The sequence below is a fragment of the Zonotrichia leucophrys genome, chromosome 10, assembly GCF_028769735.1.
Source record: "Zonotrichia leucophrys gambelii isolate GWCS_2022_RI chromosome 10, RI_Zleu_2.0, whole genome shotgun sequence".
Taxonomy (NCBI): domain Eukaryota; kingdom Metazoa; phylum Chordata; class Aves; order Passeriformes; family Passerellidae; genus Zonotrichia; species Zonotrichia leucophrys.
The window spans coordinates 14,906,583-14,924,872 of record NC_088180.1 but is presented as its reverse complement, the minus strand read 5'-3'; the positions used below and the strand labels follow the sequence as shown (position 1 = coordinate 14,924,872).

General features: G+C 41.2%; 1 protein-coding gene across 7 annotated transcripts in view; it reads right to left on the bottom strand.

Annotated features, from left to right (window-relative positions):
* MCTP2 (multiple C2 and transmembrane domain containing 2) overlaps positions 1 to 18,290 on the bottom strand; it is a 152,684-nt gene that overhangs the window by 76,415 nt on the left and 57,979 nt on the right. For all 7 annotated transcript variants that reach the window (XM_064722135.1, XM_064722134.1, XM_064722136.1 and 4 more), the window contains 4 exons: positions 7,193 to 7,335; positions 6,301 to 6,377; positions 5,058 to 5,169; positions 3,126 to 3,161 (listed from right to left, as the gene is read on the bottom strand). In XM_064722135.1, coding sequence (XP_064578205.1) covers positions 3,126 to 3,161; positions 5,058 to 5,169; positions 6,301 to 6,377; positions 7,193 to 7,335 — 368 coding nt within the window. The remainder of the gene's footprint in view (positions 1 to 3,125; positions 3,162 to 5,057; positions 5,170 to 6,300; positions 6,378 to 7,192; positions 7,336 to 18,290) is intronic.

Sequence of the window (18,290 nt, the reverse complement as noted above, 5' to 3'; positions counted from 1 at the left end):
AGGGCACTCAGGGTGAGACTCAAGCCACCCGGGACAAACAAGGGTAGTGAGCATCAGCCTGCTGGGCTCCAGCAGAGAGCTACCAACTCCCTCTGTGCCCCAGAAAGGAGAGCAGAACAGAGGGGAAAGCATGTCAATACACAGATATGAGTGAATACATTAATGCTGCCTAACAGCATCCTCTTCCCTTTGCAATGCCACCCTCCACGAGGAAAAGAAGAAAGCCACACTCCTGAAAACAGCTCCCACGGAGGACAATGCTGTTCTCAGCTCCCATGAAAAATGAGGGATCTGAATGTGCTGCCCATGTCTGGGGAATCTGCCCAAATATGCAATGATTCCCTTCCAGCAGCAGAGAAAAATATATACTGTGTAATAATCAAGAGACACCTAAATCATGCAGTTCAACAGCTCTTGCTCCAAAATGATTTAAAAGACCATACTGAGTTGCTGGAATCCTTCCTGTATACTCCCTGTAATGACCATGAGGCTACTGGAGCTGGACTGGGGATCTTGTGCTGACATTGTTTTTGCTGCTCTCTGAAATGCAGCTTTTTCTCCAAAAAGCAAGGGAGCTCAGAGAACATACATGAAGAGAGCACAGTACCCACAACAGCCCACGTGAGCCCTGCTGCCAGTCTGACATGGAGCTGCAACAGGTACCAATGCCATCAACATTTGGGGTAAATTTGGGAAGTCAGCAAGAATCCTGTGATTAATGTGAAAAGACTCATTTAGGACACTGATGTGCCAAATCTGCATTAAGACAACATAAAATGGTCAAATTAGAGGATAATCAGATTTCTTTCATGTAGGCAATACAGATTAAAAAACAGCTGTGAAAGTTATATTCATTTTGTCCATCCTTAAAATAAGTCATTTTTCCTGTATTTATAGAAGAGGAAAAGCTAAATATTACAATAGGGGTCAGCTGCAGTTCAGCACATTAAAAAAAAATCCCAGGAAAACTATTTCAAATAGAAAACTTTTATTTGCCTAAACCTGGAGAGAGGAAATTTAAATGTTGCTCAAATGGAAAGTATACTGTGTTTTCCTCCTGCAACACCCAACCAGAGTCAGCTCAGGACCCAAAAACCAGACAAGCTTGTGTATCCATTACAGAGCTCTCTCCATTTCCCCTGCACTCCTCATTCCTGTATCTTTATCTCGTCCAGCAGCATTGTTTTCTACCCCATCATACTCTCTGGCTATTCTTCCATAACCTCTTGTGCCTTCCCTAGACACCTATATTCCCCATGCACACAATTTTTCTTCCCAGCCTTTATGTTCTGCCACAAACTGCTAGTACTGCTTCCACAGAGCAGAGTTTCCTAACTAAAGATGGTTATTGATGTACAGTACTAGTGTTTTAGTGCAGTAGCAGAATCAATAAACCAGGAAATACTGCTTTGTCAGATTTTTTCCAGCGCATGCTGGGAAATATTTTTTACTGCCTTTGGATGGTCACAGAGGTTTTCTTTAGAGATCACACTGGAGCATGAACTGTGTCTTCCCTAGGAAGAGCTGAAGCTCTCCTACCCTCTAGTGACTGGAACAGAACAGAGCACAGGGTTGAAGCTTTCTTCCTTTTAAACAATACTTTCATGTCTCCTAAATCAGCACCACACTTCAGCATCTCTTAATTTCATTTTGAAAGGTGGTAAGGCACGAGACAGAGTCTTGAGATCTGAAAGGCTGACAGCTAAAGATCCAAAAACATGTATGTACAAACATTATACAAAATGCAATGAGATATTGCTTAAAAGAAAAAAGGAAAACCAAACAAAAAAAACCCTAAACAAATGGGAAAAAAAGGCACCCCAAAACTTCCAGCAATAGCAACCGACACAGAATTTTGGCTATTCTGAAGAAAAAGAATCTGAGTTTAAAAACCCCAGTCCATTTCCCAGGTCCCAAAGCCAACCAGCATCCAGAGACAGCTGTGTGAAAAAGATGGGGATCAAGCAACGCTGACCGAGCCAGGGCACAGTAATTTCCAGAGTTTTAGTTAAAAACTGAAGTGATAAGCTCTTCAGTTATTCCATCACTGTCTATCATGTGGCATTCAGGCATTCCTGGCAGCTCTCTGCTCCAAGCACTGCAAAATCCCTGCAATCAGAGCTCCAAAAGCTGTACTTTGCACTTCTTCTATTGACAAAAACATTCTTGCTGGCACAATACCTGAGATGGTTGGCTCCTCTACACAGCACACCACAGTTGTAATGAATAAAACAAGAGGAGGTTAATGATTCAATTTATTTAGGCACAAACCGATAGTTACAGAGGGAAAATATCATGAGAGCACACTCATCTTAAGAGCCAAATTCTGCTTTTCAGAGACTGAGACTGTACAGCTCTCAAGCTGGGTACTGGGGCTTGCAGTGTCTGTATCATTGTTATTTACTCAATAGCAAATTAAAGCTTTACAGAACACATAAAAAGCCACAGTCTGCTTCCTGAACAAGTTAAAATCTAATGCAAAAATGATACAGGAATATAAAAGTAATGGAAGCCTGCAGGGATCCTACAGGAGACCAAGGGAAACAAGCTACACAGACATGTGGCAACGCACAAATCTTGGAAATCCTGTTACAATGGAGGTAATGAAAACTCCCTGCTCAGCCTCCATCCCAAGAACAAAAGGAATTTCAAAACCCACAGGGGCAACTGGAAGAAATACTGCCTCACAAAATTCCACCCATGGTGAGAGGCAGCCCCAAAGACCGACGGGGATCCAGGAGAGCCTCGTTCAACTCCTGCACCAACCACTGTCGGTGCATTCTGAAACAACTCAAACCCTCCACAACTCCTCTCATTTTGGCTGAATTTACACCCCTTTCTTTTGTACGGGAAGTTTTTCTCTCTTTCAACAGCTCTTTGTGAATGGGGTCTTACGTTCACTTGCCACTAGATACTACCATGGCACCTACAATTAGCAAACAACAGGAATTTCCCATCACGATGAATAGAAAAATCAAAAAAGCAAAGGTTACCACAGCCATCACATTGTGACAGGTTGCCTGTACACTTCTGAGTTTTCCTTTGTTTAGACTGTTTCAGAGGAGGGTGCAGATTTTGGGAGGGGACTTTCATTTTCTTTAAGTAAAAAAAAAAAAAATTATTACCTTGGATGAAGTTCTTTTCTTTCGACTTGACCATCTCTGTTCATGAGTCCCCATTATTGTACCAAAGAGAGTCCAGGGAAAGGAAACAGGTAAGGAATAAAATGGGGAAAGTGTTTAGTAAAATTATTCAAACAGAAGCTTGTCAAATGAGTTAGAAAAGCCTATTACAGAATAGAGGGCTAAATCTACAACTACATCTCCATCTACCTTTCCTGCTTCATGGAACATAACAATCAACAAACTCAAAATACCTGCATTGCACCAAAAAAAAAAGAGGCAATAAAAAAAAAAAAGTAATTGAGAATAAAAAGTGGAGAGACCCAGAGCCATTAGTAAGAAACATGGCTTATACTTTTGGTGCCATCTGGTTCTACAGTAAGCTAATTTAAAAAGGGGGGAAAAAATCATCTTGCTGTTAAGTGCTAATGTGGACAGAGCTATTTCACTGTTCTGACTCCTTTGGAAATGGCTGAGCAATCTGCATTTGAAATATGAGGGCTTAAAACATTGTCTTTTAAAAAAATTACAGTGTGCACCAGCTCTTCTATCATCTACACTCTGAATGTTAACTAAGCACCCAAGAGTACCAAAAGCTGCTATTTAAACCAATAAGCTTTGTTTCACTAGCTAGGTCCACTTTAGCTCAGGCCTTAATAAAAATCCTAAAATTCCTGAGGTTCTGACTTTTTTGCTAAAGTAACTTTACATTTTTGCTTCACCCCTTCCTGCAATTCAGTAACACATGCCAACAATGCTGATTGTACAAGTGAGAGGGGAGTTCACATTCCAAATAAAACCCATCTCATATTATAGACATATAAATACACCGTTATTTTAAATATTGTCATTAAGCTTTCAAATAATCACATAGTGAGGTAAAATTAACTCTATGATTACTTTGTTATTAATTAAGGCTTTACAATTCTCAAAAAGGCATCTGTTTGAAAAATAAATAACGAACAGCAGATATTCCACATTAGCTTCTTCTCAGTTTGCTTTCCAGCCCCTTGAAACATTTATGTTTCTATAAATAATCCCATTCAGACTGGAATTCCATACCTATAATTCACTAAAGTGCTGTAAACAGCAAGTTTCATATTCAATTTTACAGGAAACTTGTAGAAATATTTTCTCTTAATATGCATTACACATATTTAAAACTAGGTCTGGTTTTTAAGACAGTCCAAGTAACTGCCTGATCTTGGGTATTCTCCACCCTTTGCTGGCCAGTAGCAGGATTAATTCACCAATATTTGTGTGCTGTACACACTGTATAAAACACTAGGAGAAAACTTTACAATTAGAAGCAAAAAAGCCACGCGCAGGACCTGAAATTTTAAAAAACACTATCAGCTTCAGTTATGGTGTTCCCAGTCTCTGCCCAGCTTCTCTGGGTTTCTAACATCACTAATCACCACATTTCTGCATCAGGAGCCAAGTTCAATTAACTCAGTGAAGAAACTGTCAGTGGGAGCATCAGGGTTTTATAAGCAACCGTCTCCTCTCAGCCTGGTGCTCCTCCACACGACTGGGGCAGTTTAAGTCTTAACGTTCAAGCTCAATTTTTAAATTTTACGTGGAGAAGCTTTTTCATTGTTGTTAAAAAAAACAAAAAAAAGGAAATATAACAGCTTTTCTTCAGCCTGCCTATTGCAGTGCTGGGCACATACCAGAGCACACAGAGAGCATTGCCACAGTGCACATCACAGTGACAAGACAGAAGCATCCAGCTACAAATGTCTACACAACTTTAACCCAGCTAAATACAAGGCTTTTTTTTTTTTTTTTAAGTTATGCTCTATCTCGATTTCAATATTGAGTCTCAGAGGATGAAAATAAAGGTGGCATTTCCCAGTAAATCAGATTATGCCAGCTCTTCTTTTCTACCCCCTACAAATTCCAGCTATAAATTTGATTTCCTAAGCCACTTACATTTCTCTTGAAGTCTCCTTGCTTGACTGCTAGACTCAAGTTTAATACAATCACTCCCATGTCATCTTCTAAACTGTTGGGATCTTCCAGTTTTAAAACCTGTTCAGTAGTTCTACAAGGCAACAAAAAAAAAAAAAAAAAAAAAAAAAGGAAAACAAAGAAGTTGGGAATTTATTGACTCCAGTTAACTTGAGTTGATTATTAAAGGTCAGGCTGAGCTGTGCAAATTTCAGCTTCTTGTCTGAAATTCCCAATATTGAGTTTAAATGTTAAAATGGGAAATCTGGAGAGTTCTTTCTTGGTTCTGACAAAATACACCCCTCTTTTAATAATGCAGCACAGTGCTTCTACAGCACTGCTCACTACTCATAACTCTCCATATGCAGGTACACACTGAATTAAGTTGCTACTACCTCCACTACACAGAAGAGTGACAGGGAAACTCATCCAAGTGAATCTTCTAATATTAATGGTTTGTATTTGACTCCAGAGATATTTATTCTGCCTGCTTTTAATCCCCCTCCATGACTCTGTTCCTTTGCTGAAAACAGGAATGCTGGTCTTTACCTGGTGACACTATCTCATGGACAAATTAACATTTCTAGAAATTCAGATACAACTGCCACGGAGCTACAACACTCCCCGCACAGGGAGAACTCATTCCTCCCCAAAAAAATCATCGCACAGCAAGGGAGTATAAAAGAAACAACTAAAACTTGAATTCCTGGCTTCCAGCTCCACACTGAGCCAGCAGCAGCAGCAGCAGACAAAAGGCACAGGGCTTGCCTCGGCACTAAATCAGGGCCAGATGCAGCTGCTGCAGGCAGGGATGGATGAGGGGGAGGCTGGAAAAGGGGCGCTGGCAGCTGGGAAAAACCCTCTCAGCCCCAGAGAAAGGCACGCCGTGAGGCTGAGGACAGGTCCCAAATCTTCTCCCCCTCTTCCTTCTTCCACATCCACAAATTGTCCTGGCGTGGCTCTCCCTAAACAATGCTGCAACACAGAAATTCTTAGTCCCAGAAATGGGCTCTGTCCAGATTGGATTTGAACCCGCTGCACAACACCGGATAAAAACATGTGCAGAAGATTTATCTCAAGTGATTTCTCTTGAAATCCCCGCTCTTCTATCAAAAATAAGTTTTCACAAATAGAAAAATTTCAAGCCAGAAAAAAAGCATTCTACTACTTCCCTCTGTTTCTCAATTAAGCTGTATTAATAACCTTTAATTAAATGAACTGTTACCTATTGAGTTCAAGTTCAGTGAGCGCCACAGATGCCGAACCCATGAAGTCTGAAGAGGTTAAATCACGATCGTACACCTGGTGGCAAAATAAGACAAATATTTCCAATTTTCACATCATAAGCCAGTTTTATCCCAGGCGATGAAAGAACAGATATTTTAAGCCCTTTCAGTTCAATTTTGTATTTGAAAGATCAAAGCTTAGATATAATTCAGGGATCACTTTCCATCTCCCCGCTTTAATTTGTATTTTTAGCTAAATATTTAACCAGCATTTTGAAAGTATCTTCTTAATATTATGTAAACAGAGACATGTGTGCTGCTATGGATTGTGCCTGCTCCTTTATACTTCACACGACAGCATAATGAAACGCTGCACAAAAAATCAGGTACTTGTGCTTACAGATGTTTTAGCAATTAGTGCTCACAACTGGTAGCTTGTGGTTCTGGTAACTGTAACGTTACTCATAACCAGAAAAGGCTTTGCTACTTGTCACGGCTGCATCCCAGGTAATAATTCTGTGCAGCCCAGCCAAATTGCACTCCTAAAACGTGCTTCTGAAACTGCCCTTGGTTTCCCTGAGTTTGCACAAGCAGGGGGGAGAGAGAGAGGGGAAGAGAGGGAGAGCAGAATTCAGCTCCACGGCTTTAAACAGATCCAGTCAAGGAGTTTTATTTCAAACTTGGGTTTTTGCAGACGGAAAGCAAAACATGCAAGTAAAATCTGGGAAAGACATATGTGCATTTTAATTTGAAATTGCTGAAGCTCTTAAACTGGATTGTGTTTTATGCCGTGCTGCTACAGGGAATAAAAATCAATATGTTTCTAAAGTTGAAAATAATTGCTTAAAAAAATATTGGGCAGTCTTTCAAAAATCTGAGACCAAAACTTACCTTGATCCAGAGGTTTTGATCGAGGGTCTGTATGGGCAGCACAACAGTTTCATCCCAAACTGGGTTGAGGTTCTTGTAGACTACCTTACTTTTGTAAAGAGTTTTGCCATTCAGTTTAAACTTCACGTACGGGTCACTTGTACCTGTGATAATTAATTAAAAAATAGATTAGCATCACCATCGTATGCAACTCCACAACCTTAAATTATATTTTCATAAAATAATTTTAAGCAGTTAATTGTAATTACAGATACATGTATATCCTTAATTACCTATATAAAAATTGCTCATTCATACAGGAAACCTACAGACAGAATCAGAAAGTTGCCTGAAAGCAGGCAACAAAAAAAAAATCTTCTTTGTTTGCTTGATCTCTGTTGTTTTATTCTTAAGAATACTAATTGTTGTTTAACAACTCTGTTAAAATTTTAATTTGGTAAAAGAGCAAACAGAAGCAGCACTGAAGCACTATTTACAGGCCAACTAATGACACAGTGGAAGAGAGAAAATGTGATCCTGTGACTAGGAATATATTCAAAGGACCCAAACTCCAAAGCATCGTAACTGGGATAGGAGCTCCAAGGAAACCAGTAACAATAGCTAAAATACCCGTCAGGATTTCATCACTGGTGTCACTTTGCCAATTTACTTAAAACCCAATTTGAGGTTTCAGTGGAAAAAAAACAGCAACATTATTCATCAGCTCAGGATAAAAAGCACACAGAGAACAGACTCTGCAAAAACAAGCACTGTCCAGGTAACACGTTTTTTAATCCAAGTGGCACAATTTGCCAGGGCAATAATGTCCCCTGTTTTTATGGAGCAGATGTCCATGGACAGAGCGTGAGGCTCGTGCCACTCGGCAGCAATAGACAGACTTGCATCTGTCAAAGGAAAACAGAAGAGGGAATCAACTTTTTATTATTGTTATTAAACTGGTGGCATCTGCACCAACACCAACCACCGTGCAGGACACTGGGTAAGAGGGGGAACAAGGCACAGGGAGGATTTAACTAGAGGATGGTTGATTTAGTTATTCATACAGACTTTGCAAAAAAAAAAATTCACAGGCTGCAAATAAAGGGGGAAAATCAAACTGAGATATAGCAGCATCTACAATTAACTGAGCCTTGGTGTCATTCATCTCTCATATCCAGTATTTTCTGTATTGCAGGTGATATTTGGAATTAAACTTCCCTCCTAATGGTTCAATTTCATTAGAAGGATAACAGCTAAGGTGGTGGTCCTGGCTGGCCCTCGCCTGCAGCGAGAGCTGCTAGAGGAAAAGACTGATTTCTACAGCAGACTTCAGAGTCAGAAATAATCTGAACCTGTCCTCCCTGGTTCCCACTGGCCTGACAAACACATGGCAGTGAGGATAACCCAGCCTAAGAGTAATACTCAGTCTTGCCAATGATTTGGTGCACCTGTGAGGATGTGAAAAATCCATATTTAAATATCCAAAGCTCTCATCAGTGTTATGTGAAGACAGACTTAAACACAAGAAAAAACAATTATGTGTAAGCATCTATTTGGAATTACGCAGCGCTGTAAAGAACTGCGCTCCTGGGAGACAGACATATTTCTAAGAATTATAGAAAGTTTTTATTCTGCCTTAATTTCAAAAGGGAAGGGTTGTACAACCTGGTCCATTCCATGCATAAAGTGTGTTTCACTCGCAGAAGGAAAATATCAGTTGGCTTTCAAATACTGTTTGCAGCTGATCCTTTTTCTGAATAATAATTGTTGAAAAAAAAAATCTCTTTTTTTTTTTGGTTAAAAAAAAAGCTGCAGACTTCTTAAATAGAATTTTCTTTTTCTTCTCCTTTAAGAGAGACTAATAATAAGGGCCTGATGGAAAGCCAGGAAAGTCAGAGGGCAGCTTCTTATTGTTCCCAGTGGGTTAGGACTAGACCTTTCCCTAAAAATTTCTCAGAACTATGATTATACTCTTATACAAAGCATGCAGCTTAAAACCAGCACAATGTCCAGGAGTGGGAACACACAGATAGATCACAGCCCCACAGTGTGGGGGGGCAGCAGTCCTCAGAAGATGCAGAATTAAGAAATAACAGTACTGAGTTCTTTGGTGTCACTTCAAAAAGATTTTAAAAGGCAAAAAAAAAAAAAAAAAGGGCAAAAAATCCCCTGACTTTTATTTACAGGGTAAGCTGGACAAATCTGCATAATTAAAAGTAAAAATAGTAATAATGTCCACAACCTATTCTGTGCATGAAATAGCAACTGGCCAAGACAAGGAAAGCAAGTGATGAAATGAAAGCATGAAGAGACGATGGAGGCAGGTGGTTTATGGCCATAACTCATCTGCTTTTGGCACAGAAAACCCAGGAAAAAGGACAAAACCTGAAAAGAGAGAGAAAAATAGGAGATACAGAATAAAAGCAAACAGCCAGCAAGTTCAATACCAACAAGCAGAAAACTCCAAGCCCTTTCTCTGAGGATGGGAAGCAAGAAGACTATAGCTAAGTAAGCCTCCCAATTGCATTATTGCCCTGAAAAGCTTTCCAGGCTGTTATACAGCAAAGGAAAATAAAAGGTGGGGGGGGGGGAGAAGGGCTGCCCAGCACTGCTCATGCAAGCCAGGCTTTAGCAATCATTCTCATGTATTTATTTTCAATAAACTCTTCCTTTATATTTACACATATTTATATATATAGAAACATACATATATAAAAGCAATTTAGGTAAAATGAATATATATATAAAATGAATATATGTAAAAGGAAAATATATTTTGTTTACATAAAAATATATTTCGTACATTTAAAAAAAAAAAGTGAGGGAGGGGGAAGCTATAATAAAAAGAGGCCTTTAATTAAATAAGATTGCCACTCTGGGATCAGGCCTTCATGCTTGTCAGCTTACTCTCAAAATAAACATCTCAAAGCGGGGCCTCAGTGGTGTCACTTACTCCAGCAAGGCAGCCTGGGTAATCCCTCGCTATCTTGACAGCTCCATAATGTTCCAGCGGCTTCACGGGTGAGCGGCGGCACCCGCGCCGCGGAAAATATTAATGCGGAGAATTAACGGCCAGAGAGAGGGGGACGGCGGCTTACAAAAGCCAAACAAGGCAAAGGTGTCGAGTTAGCACCGGTGTTAATTGTGAGGGAAAATAATTGTGGTGGGGAGTCCTGTGGTGCTCGCCTGTCGGGCTGTCACGGGGGTGACATCTCAACTAGGCGGGCGAGGGACGGGGCAGCGCGGCTGCTGTGGCCTACAAACGGCCACCATCCAACAGCAGCTGGATTGTCACCTGGGTGGGGGGACACACAGCATCTGGGAGGTGGTGGTGGCCACTGGGGTGAAGCTGGTGAAGAAATGTCAGGGATGGATGTGGCAGCATGGGACCAACCAATGGCAGGCCCTGGGGGCCAAGCAGCATGGGAGTACGAAGCCATGTCCTACAAACAGCAGGATGGCATCTCTGTGCCACTCAGCAGCTGGATTGTCACCTAGGTGGGGGGACACAGAGGACCTGGGAGGTGGTGGTGGTCACTGGGGTAAAGCTGGTGGAGAAATGTCAGGGTGGACGTGGCATTACAGCCCACAGGGCTTGCCCCAGGTCAGTCCCAAGTGCGGCTGCCACGTTCTACAAACAGCAGGATGGCAGCTCCGTGCTACCCAGCAGCTGTATTGTCACCTAGGTGGGGGGACACAGAGCACCTGGGAGGAAGTGGTGGTCACTGGAGTGGAACTGGGTGGCTGGTAGAGAAATGTCAGGATGGATGTGGCAGCAAGGTCCCCAGGGCCTATCCCTGGTCGGTTCCACGTGGCACCAGAGCATGGCTGCCATGTCCTACAAATGGCAGAATAACAGCTCCATGCCATCCAGCAGCTGGATTGTCACCTAGGTGGGGGGACACAGAGGACCTGAGGGTTGGTGGTGGTCACTGGGGTGAAGCTGGTGGAGAAAAGTCAGGATAGACGTGGCACCATGGCCCACAGGGCCTGCCCCAGGTCAGTCCCAAGATGCTGACGTAGCCTCTCTGCTCACAGCGTCTGGTTCTGGTTTCCTTTAAGACACCCCAGATTGCATCCAGGTGACCAAAATAGTTGACAGGGAATGAAAAATAAGCCAGGTGGACAAGCCTCTCCTGATGGGATGAACAGCACAGACTGCAAATTACTGACTGCATTTGAATTCAGGGCTTGAAGCCTTCTGGATTCAAGCTCAGAAAGACGTCTGGGTCTATTAAAAGCTATTTATAAGAGACAATCTACAATCTAGGCAGAAAAACATAACTTTTTTTGAAAAGAGCCTAGTGATGTTAGAGATGAACCAGTCTAAAAAAAGGGGTTTTTGTTTATAATCTTCTTTTAACTGTGACAGAAATGGATAATTTACTGAAAAAGCCAGACCAATTAAAAAAAAATGCTTTTTAGCATCCATTTCCTAGTGAAGGCAACTGAATCAACAACTTTTAAGCACATGCATGCAGGCTCTTCTGAAAGCAAGGTCTCACTCACATCAGTAGCAGTATCAACAGGGGAATGGATTATTGTTAAAGCCAGTTGAGAATTTTGCCCCCAAAAAATATTACTCTAGTGGGAAAAGCAAGATGCTCTGATGCTAATTTGTATATTGTACAGTGAAACAAGTAGATGCTCACACCATAAAATATATGGACAAAATATATATAAAAATACATTATAATCTACCTCTCAGCCTAAAGCAAACCAAATAAAGGGTTAAAATGAAAGCTGACCTCTTAAAAAAAAATCATTCATCATCTAGGCCTCTTCCCCCATGAGAGAAAAAACATTCATCTTGACAGTGATGCTCCTTGGAATTCCTTTGCATAATACCAATATAATTTCTATTTTCTTCCACTAGCACTAAAAAGCAACGAGTACAGGCAGACCAGACATCACCTAAAACTGAGAAATTTTCAGTGAGCAAAACGTTGCTGGGACAGAGCAGCAGGAGAGAGTTTAGTAGCCCAAGAAACTAAACTGTTAAAGGTGTTTTTAAATGGATACTGCTGCCCTCTAGCAGCTACCGAGAGGTGGATCACATCCACTGCTTCAGAACAAGGGAAAAAATAACCCAGCAAACCCCGAAGACCCAATATAATTTCAAGCCACACACTGTTTTATGGGAGCAAACTTACTGGAAATGTAGCATATGAAACAAGTCTCGTTCCATAAATAAATAAATAAAAATGACCACCAAATTGCCTTAAAATCTTGAAAAAATCAAAGAGCAGTGTGAAATATAACCTAGACCATCTTAAGTTTTGGTTAAAAAACTAAATTTTAATCTGAAGAAGGAAATTAAGGATTTATTTTATAGGCATGTAAAGAATAAATATCTGAAAATCTTCCTAGAAATAGAATTACTGGAGTTATTTACGACAAGGAGTAAAAGACATTCTAAAATAGAACACACATTTTTCTTTTTAAGTAGAAAACCACTACATCCTTGCAGAGAAACAGCCGAGATCAAGGCTTAAAGGGGAAATCAGAAAAAAAAGTATTCTGCTGGCAGGAAATTCAGGTGATTTTGGAAAGTTTTGTCCCCAGCTAGTTTTACGTGGCCAGATGGAAATGAAACATTGCTTGGAAACAAGCAGTCCCAATAGGTTCCCCAAGGGAAAATAAAACCAACCAGAAAAAGAAAAATACACACAAACTTAAAAAAAATCCAACACAAAAAAACCCAATAAACCAAAAAGACCAGAGCAGAGAAGTGTGAAGAAAGTGCGCAAACTGTTTAAGGGAAGGTGAAGGAGGGGAAAAATTGCCTGAACTTAATAGAATGAAAGATGCAGACATAGCACTTTCTATTCAAAAAACTTCAGAAACACCAGAAAAAAAAAAAAAAAAAAAAAAAAGGAACTGAGAAAAACCTACCAAAATACCATGTGACAAACATTAGGGACATGTGACATAAAGCACAGAATTGTCTTTGGTAAGAATTAATCCAACTGAAAACTACTTTAGGCACTGGCAGAGGCTCCAAAAGCTCCCTGGAGCTTTCTCTTCTGCATGCTAAACAACCCAAACTCAGCATTTGTTTCTTGTATTCTGAGTCTTCACCCAAATAAAAATCTTCAAGGTCCCAGAAAGATGCAGGGTTAGCAGGCAGGTGCCCTCCAAGACTCAGCTCTGACAACTGATGGAGCTAGAACGGTTTAAGAAATCTATTTTTTAAACTATAATTCTGACACAAGAAGAGTCACAGGGTGTTCTCTGGGCCCAAATATTCTCTTCCTATGCTGTCATTCCAACGTTTCCTAAATTAACATTACAAGAATGGAAAGACATAGAAATTGCTCTTGTTTGAACTCCTCCTGTTTTTCTGAGGTTCCTATCTCAGTGCACTCCTTTCCCACACCAGTGCAGGCAGGATGCTCACAGGGATCACTGTGCCCAAGGCCAAAGTTTCAGGCACTTTGCACTTCCAGAAACTGGGCTTGGCACAGACAGACACTCGCAGCACAAGCCCTCGTTCACATACAAAAAGAAAAATCCAAAAAACACCCAGAAAAAACATCCAAACGAGTGCTCAGCACCATCCAAACTCTCAGCATTTGTAAATTAGCCATGATTACGCCTTTCAAAACGAAGTGTGAGAAGTTGCCTAATACATGGCAATAATTAATAAATCTGAAGGCCTAATGATCTAATTGCAGATACCCTGAAAACAGAGAAAGTCTAAATTAATCAGCATGTTTGCAGAGAGCAATTCAGCCTAATTGCTCTGAGCATTTGCTTTCCAAACAATTACTTGCTCTAAGCTGACAAATACCCAGCAGAGCACACACACATCCCTTCCTCTGGCACTCTGGTATCAGCACAGACCCAGGCAGTGAAACACAGAATGATAAAACACCCTGAGTTTGGCAAAACCCACTGGGATCACCAAGGTCTAACTCCTGGATAGCCCAGAGCTATGAGTGGTGGGTTCCTGCAGGCTCACTGCTGCTGGAAGTTAAAAGTGTATGTTATTCTACAAGTTTCTTTCCTTTTATTTTGTCCTTGGGAGGCTGATCTCTGGCACAGCTCACAGGGAGCCCCCCAGGACCCTGTGGCAGTGGGGCTGTGAGATGTGAGAGCAGAAGATGATGTGCTGAGGACAAGAAAAGCATGATGCACCCATGGAGGTGTTGCATCTCCTCCCCTTGCTCCCTTCACACTGCCTCCATCATGAGAGGAAAACCAAAGTGCAGCAACAGGAAACCAATGAAACCTGAAAGGAAGAAACAGAGACGGGGCACAAAGGTCCCGTAAAAAAGATCTACAAAACACAAAACCAGGTAGAAAAGAGACGCACACAAAGTTCAGGCTGGAACATGTGGTTAAAGGGGAAAGAAAAAGAAAAAAGACACCAAGCACTGTGTTTCTTGTAACTGCACTGTTTAACAGATGAAAAATGAACTTTAAAAGAACAGGATTTGGAAATGGGAGGGGCTTCTCACCCTCACAGGCACTCAAAGCTCAGTTTCTGTTTATTCTTACAGCAGCTGAGCTGGGTTTGCCACCTGAAGGAAGGCACCCTTCCTTGCAGCTGTGGCATATCTTTGTTCACTGCTCTGGAAGGGTGACTCCACCAGGAGCAACATGCACAGCCAGCGCATCCCAGTGCCAAAGGGGAGCAGGACCTTGGAGATTTCTTCAGCTTGACTCAACCACTCTGCCCTGTGAAGGTGAACCAGCAGGTGGGAATGGCCTCCAGCCTCTCCCAGCTCAAAGCACGAAGTTGGACTTGACAAAACAACAGTCAACAAGGCCCTAAAACCACTAAGGGTGAGACAAGATGCCAACACTTAGAGCACCAGTGATATTTTTTTAATGCCAAATGAGATACAGAATAACCATCTCTCTGTTTTGCCAAGCTGCTGCAGTGCTCCACAGATTTTTCATCAAAAAAATACATTTCTGCTTTCTTACTACTTGCAGTATTGAAACTACACAAATGCAAACTCCTTGCCATCACTGAAACACATCTAGTAATAATAATGCCATAGAAAATACATTAAAAAAACAAACTTCTGGTGCTGTGTATGTACACACACATAACCTTCAATGTTTGGCTCAGACCCTACAAGAAATATGAATGTAGGAACCATGGACTGCCTAGCATGGGCCCCAAAGGTGCACAGAGGTAACATGCCAAATTTACCATCTGCTTAGGCAGTTTCTGCTCTGTGACTGGGTGAGACTGTAAGCAAGTAAATCAGACTCCAAGCAAGCTGAGGACCAACAGGTAACACCTCTCTCATCCTGCATCCCTAGACAGGACACTGATTTTGACCCAAAAAAGAGGGTTTTGGAGCTTCTCTACTTTCCACCAGAACTAAGATCCTGCTCTAGCAGCACTTGGATTCCTTGGCTGGGGCACATATGTTGGGTGTTGCTGTAGAGAGGCTTTTTGTTTCATTTATCCTTCAAAAATAGATAAAAGAGGAGAAGAAAGCACTGAAACTCTGATTTATTTTTCTTTTCTACATTGTTGTGCAATTTAAAGGAAGCACATGCATCTCTGAACCAGTGTCCTGGGCTGATGCAGCCTCTCAATAGAGAGCAGTACAAGAAGAGGAGCTGCAGAAAGTCAGGGACTGGAGAGACACAAGAGACAGATAAAAAGCAGTGCAAGAAGTAAAAAGTGAAGGAAAAAATAGGAAAGAGCAGATGTTAACAGGATTAATATTATGAAGAGGAAAAAAAACGTAATGAAAATCTGTTAAAGTGAAGGAGGAATTCAAATCACACCAAAGGGAACATATCCTGGAAAGAGCAGTACATAGTGAGGCAAAGAGTCAGAAAAAAATACTGGGAAAGTTGGAAAAAAGTGAAGTCTGCAGTTCTAAGTGGAACTCCTGCTCACCTTTACTTGGCCAAGCATAATTATTCCCAATTAATAACTTAAGCATATAATGAGTAAATTCAGGGAATTTGTGAATTTGATGAGTAGTGCCAGGATGGTTTTTAGCAATAGCTAAAATGTCAGAAATATCCAATGTCAGAGATATCTCTCCTTGGTCACAGAGCTTAGATTTATCTTTACATTTACACACAGATAAATACTTCTTTATTATTATTATTATTTACTTCTTAAATTCTGCTGTGAATTTCATGAGTAATGCCAGGATGGTTTTTAGCAATAGCTAAAATGTCAGAAATATCCAATGTCAGAAATATCTCTCCTCAGTCACACAGCTTAGATTTATTTTTACATTTACACACAGATAAATACTTACACTGGGACAAAACAGAGGTAGAAACAGACTGAACACGAGCACAAAAGACTTTACTCAGCTGCCAGGAGAGGGCGTCGCCCACCCACACTGCAGCCTCTAAGCCTGAGCTATTTAAACTGTTGTAAAATAAAATTATGGGGGAAAGTGCAAACATGAGAAGAAGGCAGGACACCAATCTTAAATACCATTTCCTTTATCTTTATGTAGATAAAGAAACTCCCTCAAAAAATATAAACTGATTGGTTTGACGACTGCTTTGAGATTTTTTTCCAGATAAATCACTGATTGCGTACTAAATGAAAATTAAAATTTAGGAAAATGACAAGACTTATTTTAAACCTCATTTAGGCTAAAGATGCTGGGGCATAAACTCTCCATTCGGTCTGTGTGAATATTTTGCTAAATTTAAATTATTCAGAGCACACTGATACAGCTCAGCACAGCAGCTCTAACCAGCAGCAGGGTGGGGGGAGAGGAGGGAAGTCTCACACTCCCAGCCCACAAGTTATCTCTGGGGCTTTCTCACACTGAAGAGATGAGCAGAGCTGACAACCTCCCACTTTCAAAGGCACGTTGAGAAAGCCCAGTGGCTGCAGGTCAAGCCCCAGCATCACACAAAGATGTCACATAACCAGAGTGACAGCAGAGGCCTGCAATGATGGGCATCCACTGTGGGCTTTTTATTTTTTTAAGGAGCCACCACTGCAGCATGGTGGTGACTGATGAATAATCATTAGGGCTCTGTTTCCTCCCCTCCTGCTGCCTGTGTAATAAAAAGCAGCAGTTTTACTAAAGGAAGCATCCCCTCACATACTCAGTTTACTAAATGAGAGGTCATTTGCCACAAAGCAACAGAGACTCATCAAAAGGGATTTTTTTCCCCCCTTATGTTGTTTCCCTGTGCTGTCCAATGCTTTACTAAGACAAGCATTTGCTTTCTTACACAACAAAACACAGCCTAGAGCAAAGTATGCTCTGTCTTCTCTAGAAATATTACTTTGCTAGAATTGCTCATTTCCAGCATCTTTTTCCTAGGAGCAGTTGGATGTGTCCTGGCTTGTGCATCTTGCCAGTAAAATCTAAAGAACTGCTACACTGTTAGGAAATTCAAGCTTTTGTATAACCATAAAGATCTTAATCCAAGTACTGGTTCACTTCTTCCAAAAACTGGTAGGAAAAGCAAGCATACACTCAACTAAAAGTTACTGTTTTGGGAAGCCATGAAAAACCAGTATGGAAAAAGTTAACTGAGATATCAGACAAGAGAAATCCCAATGAGCACCTCATGTGAAATCAGACAGGTCCCTCCAGGTGCAAACCTTCAACCTTCACAGGCCTTCAGGCTGTGCAAGTTTATTTTGTTTAAAACCAAATGAATAAGGCCCATGGCTTCACCTCAAAAGAAGCTGCTCAGACATTTTGCAAGACAAAACTACCAGAACTGTTTCCACATGCAGGAAAAAAAATATGAAATCAAGCCTGGACGTATGGAAGAGCTCTCTGACAGCTTCAGATGGAAGGTCCTGCCACAGCTGCTGCCTCAGGGTCCTACAGGCTGCACAGAGCCTCTGGCAGGGCAGCTCTCCCTCCACAGCAGATGACTGGCTGCTCACAAGTATTTCTACTCCCTCTTCCAAAATCCTGAATAAAAGCCCGGTTAAGGGAAGGCATTTTCACACTTTTTTCCAGGAATTCCCCAAATATTTTTACAATTTCTTTGATATGTCATTTGGGTTCTGGGTTTTTAGGATGCTGTCATTGCTCAGCCACATCCCAGGTTAGAAGATTGCTGGCTTACAGCCTTGCTCCTGTGGCTCCACCTTTTATTAACATCTTTGCAGATAATCCCAAAAGCACTCCTAAGAGCAGCTCTA